The sequence below is a fragment of the Dreissena polymorpha genome, chromosome 1 (genome assembly GCF_020536995.1).
Source record: "Dreissena polymorpha isolate Duluth1 chromosome 1, UMN_Dpol_1.0, whole genome shotgun sequence".
In the NCBI taxonomy this organism is placed as follows: domain Eukaryota; kingdom Metazoa; phylum Mollusca; class Bivalvia; order Myida; family Dreissenidae; genus Dreissena; species Dreissena polymorpha.
In genome coordinates, this window is record NC_068355.1 from 65,805,743 (window position 1) to 65,810,785 (window position 5,043).

Consider the following 5,043-nt stretch of genomic DNA (forward strand, 5'->3'; position numbering starts at 1 on the left):
GTTTGCCTCTGATGTCGTACGCAAACAATGCTCTCTTTTCAGTGTCACGCGCGGATCGTAACTTACAAAACAGTTTGCGTCTGCGCTCGGTGATTACTATCCTCTTATGGAATAATTCGTGTCCTTCAAAAGGCGGCCCTGTTTTCGAATGGTCTCACTGTCCCTTAAGTTCGCAATCAATGCAGACAATAATTTGGCTGCGATTATGATTCTAGTTCAAATCTTTGGCTCCGATCTGATGTGCCAGTTTAATGACCATTGAAATGACCAGGTCTTGTGCAAGCTAAAACTTTCCAGCAATACACGATTAAATTTATTCGCTTCGAAATCATGTGGGCTTTCATAATCAGGTTCGGTAATGTCCCGTATGAAATATTATTGCGCTCACCCAAGTGTGGTCTTGGGTTGAGGGGTTCGAGGGGGGGGGGGGGGTACTGAAGTATCCCTATAAAATTGATTTCGTTTTGCTTTGTAAAGACTGATATTTCGATTGTTTCAATATAGACGTCGAATATAATATTTACATTCACCCGTAAACTAACCTAGGCTAGTTATTCGAGTGTTTGATTTTAATTCATACATAATTGTCCGATTCATCAGCATTTTTTACAGTGTCATTTTGCCGAACTGTGAACAAGTCCCTTGAAAATAATAAATAGAGATCAAAGGTCGAAGATTAAATTTTACCAACGTCGTTCTTAAACGTCAACCCATTATAAGCGTCAAATATCTATTTACCAAATTTTATGTAAGATAACTAAAATAACCTTCGATTCAGTAATTTGGTGTACTGATATGAATAAATGTGTATTTTTGTGAACATTTTATCCTGACCATAGCATTCGATATATATGCATGTTGTATACGGAGTAATTTATGTTCATGTAGCTGAAGGGTGAATATTAATTAAAGTTGTTAACTTATATTCATAAACAATACATACAGTTATTAAGAATATGATTAATGGTGTCGTGATAATATATGTCCGTATAAATTTTGACAAGGGCCCAATATCTGAAATCTTGATTAGTTTTATTGTTGTTGTTTATATTCCAAATAAAGATTTATTAATTGTACTAAAATACAATGAACTATCATATATTTATATAACACCTGACAGCTGAATATAATATTTTATTATCGCGTTTATTGAATGTCTCTTCAATAAGACTTAAATGATTAACAGCACAATAGTACAATTGTATAAGCCACTCCTTAACCACTCACAATGTAAACCCTGACAGAAAACACACATCATCGTGTATGCTTTGCCAACTTTATTACATTTCAATGTTTTTTTCTTTTCTTAACAGCTCTAAAGTCTGCTTACACGCAAGTTCAGTATAGTAAAAGGAAGCAGGTGCCTATCTTAATAGGATTGCTGTAAGGAAGAGACATATAAACTGCAAAAGAACATTTAATCTACATTAAGTCTCTTTTAAATGGTTTTTCATTGAAATAAATGCAAAAATACAACGTGATGAGTAAAGGTTGTTAGATTGATTTAACGCTCTCCTGCGTATCTCTTCTCAACATATTCAGATACGTATCTTAAGGACTGTGCGCTACGCCGCTTACAATAAAATATGTCCTCGGCACCTGATTACATTTTAATATTTGTGAGATTTAGTTTGTTTCGGCGTGGTCCGGCTAACAATTGGTGGAAATTTTACATCTGTGCTTAACTCCAAAGTAATTTCTTGGACCGGTTGACCAGCTTTCGGTGGCGAAGTGCCCTTGATTTCATGAACAATCTTTTTAACTAACCGATCCTCCATTTCTTTTATGTCGCGTTTATCACTCATTCGGTCTCGTTGCTGTTGATCCTTCATCTCTTTCATCATTTTCGTGTTTTCTGCCATAAATTGGCGATTTTCAGCCATAAGTTGATTGTTTTCATCCAGTTGTCTTTGTAATCTGTGTTCCTTTTGATTGAGCAATTGGACCTCTTCAGTTTTTGCACGAAAACGTTCTTGTGTTACATACAATTCTGTATGCAGTTTTTCTACTTTCGCTGTCAAGTTTTTAATTTCTTCGTCTTTATGTACAGCGGCAGTAAACAGGATCCGTTTTTCTTCCTCCAATTTAGTTAACTCCTTCTTCAGATAATAAATTCTGGATGTAAGTATCTCAGTGTCATTATTCATTTCTGTCCCTGTCATAGTCTTTTTCTCTAACTCTCGTTCTAACTTTTCTATTCTCTCGTCCTTTAGCGCTACAACATTTTTGTGTTCTGCTTTATTATACTGCAACTGAAAGGCGAGTGTTTCCATGCGTCTATTAACGTCAATCAGCTCCGAAGTGAGCTCGTCTGACGACATGATCTCGACGCTTTCAGTTTGGGGGGCCGCACAACTTTCGGATTCGATTTCGGTACAGTCGCTCGATGTATCTGCAGTTGCCATTATAAAGTGTGCTTGTTTACCACAACGCTGTCAGAATTTATATCTGAAATAAAATAAAGTCATTTTTTATGAAAAGACATATTTTAATTTGATTTATAATTCAAGTGCATTTGACTTGTATGCATAGACTAAACGATTGAACAGGTTATATCATTAACATTGGCATAAGATTATTTTACTTTTTTATTCTTGCATTAATTACTTATCAAATTGTTATTTTGTAGAAATTGTTCATTTAAATATTCAAATAGAAAAGCTTGCTTGAACAAAACCACTTTCTAATGATATATTTATCATGCGTTTGTACTCTGTGTGTGTATTTGAGCTTTATTTACAGGTCGTCCAGCGTCTTCGCGACTACAGATGTATCGACCTGCCCCTGTGACCCTTCATGGTAGAAAATCAAGGTCATATTATACATCAGAGCACGATGGCCAATGAGACCTTAATGTGACTAGATGCTTTTTTTCCGTTTTTTTAATGGATTATGTAGTGGTTTGCCTTTTATCGAAATGGTTTTTGCAGTATTCCTATTATCTCTAGATTAGCATTATCCTTATTGGCATTGATGTTAATTACTTATAGTTTGTGTGTGTTTTTTGTGCTCTCCGCCCCAAGAGGTGTTAGGCTTTTCTATGTCGTAGCTTCGCTTTAGCAATGATGTAACGGTTTTCAACCTGAGCGTTTTGCAGTAGAAGCTGGCATCTCATCAGCATCAGCTTGTCCTCGGTCGTCATCTCATTGCCCATGTTGCATCGTCGGTAGCACATATGTACAAAGTGAAGCGATTTTCGAACTGTCCATTTTAAATGAACATCCACCATCGTCCGTGTTATGCCGTGTTACTCCGTGATACTTTGTGTTTTCGCCGTGTTTACACCGTGAAGGTCCTTGTAAGCACCCTGTCTATTCGGCATCCTCCGTGTATCCGCCGCGTTGCCAACGTAAATGACCGTAGTTTCACCGTCTTTCTCCTTAGCAGCGCCGTGCTGAGCCGTGATGGTAGCGATATAATTAAACAGTACCGGCGTTTTCCGTTTAACCGCCGCGAAGGATCCGGCGACAACCGCACAAGTGTCCCCGGACAGACAAGATCGCACACGGACATCCAAGGCATTAGTACGGCTGTCGCCGGACCCTATACGGTTGTCACCGGACCAAACTATGCACCTACAAGGACCATCCCGGATGCTATCATCTTCCCGGCTTGTCACTGATCAATACGGCAGTTTTGAACTTTCCAGAACTGCTGTGTTGGCCAAGCGGATTCCCAAGGACAATGTCGGACGTTCCAGGACCTACAAGGATCGACACGGAGCTATACGGCGGCTACATGGTTGACATTCCGGATCGGGCCGGATATGAAACGTGTTGGTCCGGCACCTGTTTGGGAGTGGGGCTTAAAAAAATTATATTAGTCGTTTTAATAACATCATTAAATATGCAATATTTTCATTAAATGAAACGAGATTAACATATATTCAAAGACGGTGGATGTGATATAGAGATATGCTAGTTATGACTCCTTAGAATTTCTTTTAGAACCATTAAAATAACTTAAAAATAATCTAAGATTATCTCTTTCCATAAGCCTAGACTAGCCTAGCGGCTTCGTAAAAAGTTATGAATTGTCTTAAAAAAATAATATTTATGTGACTTTCTTGGTTGCATAAATACACAAATAAATTCACGTATTTCTACTCTTGTTTGTGAGTAACAATAAGCTGTATACATGTATATGACTATGTCATATTTATCTTTCTAAGAACTCCCTGTGTAAAATCTATCCTCGATAAAGAATATGAAACCTAAAACTAAGAAAACTCTAAGAAAATGCGATGTTATTGTCAAAAAGAGATAATCTATTTTTAGGTTTTATGCGATATTTTTTGACGACAAAAACTGTTTTTACAAGATTTCGGAACGTTTCTTCACAATATTTCTACTAAAATTAAAGTGTATCACATATATGGATCATGATCTTTTGATCATTAGTTTTTCCAAATCCCGAGATAACAATTTTCTAAGAAAGGTTCAGTATACCAACCAGGAGACGCATCACTTCTTGTTTATTATAATTATGCAAAAGTTTGTTCAATTGTCACACAAACTAAAGTCACTTTCATATATGCAGAAACAGCACGAAATCTTAATAAAATGGATATCTGTTTAAATCGTAAATTATAATGTTGTTTATTGAGGATGATTTGATCTATGATGGTTATCATGATAATTATTGTGAAAACGATGGTGATGATGATGGTTACGTTGAACGGCGAAGAAGAAGATACAAATGTTAATTTTTGTTTTTGTTTATGATGGTGATTATTTTGGTATTGATGATGTTGTTTTGACTCGTTATGAACATTTTTATTGTGTGCTTCATGTAAGCCGATAGGGAAGGTAACCAATGGAGAGATTTGGCAAACTTCTCGCAGGGGTTTCCTCCCATTTAGGTTAACGTTGAGAGCTTGAGGTTCAACGTTTAAAATAAACACGTGTATTTGATATAATATAAATCACTTTGTTTACTTTATATTTAAAAGACTTAGAACTAAAAGTTCAATTTAAATAAGTCTTAAATATTTCTATTTAAAAACATAAGAAAACAATATCTCTCTGAAATTCGAAACCGGGC

General features: G+C 36.2%; 1 protein-coding gene across 1 annotated transcript; it reads right to left on the minus strand.

The window, feature by feature from the left end:
• Positions 1-1,262: 1,262 nt before the first annotated feature.
• On the minus strand, positions 1,263-3,822 carry LOC127833029 (serine/threonine-protein kinase Tao-like). The gene is made up of 2 exons (XM_052358362.1): positions 3,083-3,822; positions 1,263-2,448 (listed from the first exon to the last, which is right to left on the minus strand). Exon 2 carries the CDS (start codon positions 2,403-2,405, stop codon positions 1,611-1,613), a length of 795 nt encoding a protein of 264 aa, XP_052214322.1. The 5' UTR covers positions 2,406-2,448; positions 3,083-3,822; the 3' UTR covers positions 1,263-1,610.
• Positions 3,823-5,043: the final 1,221 nt, after the last annotated feature.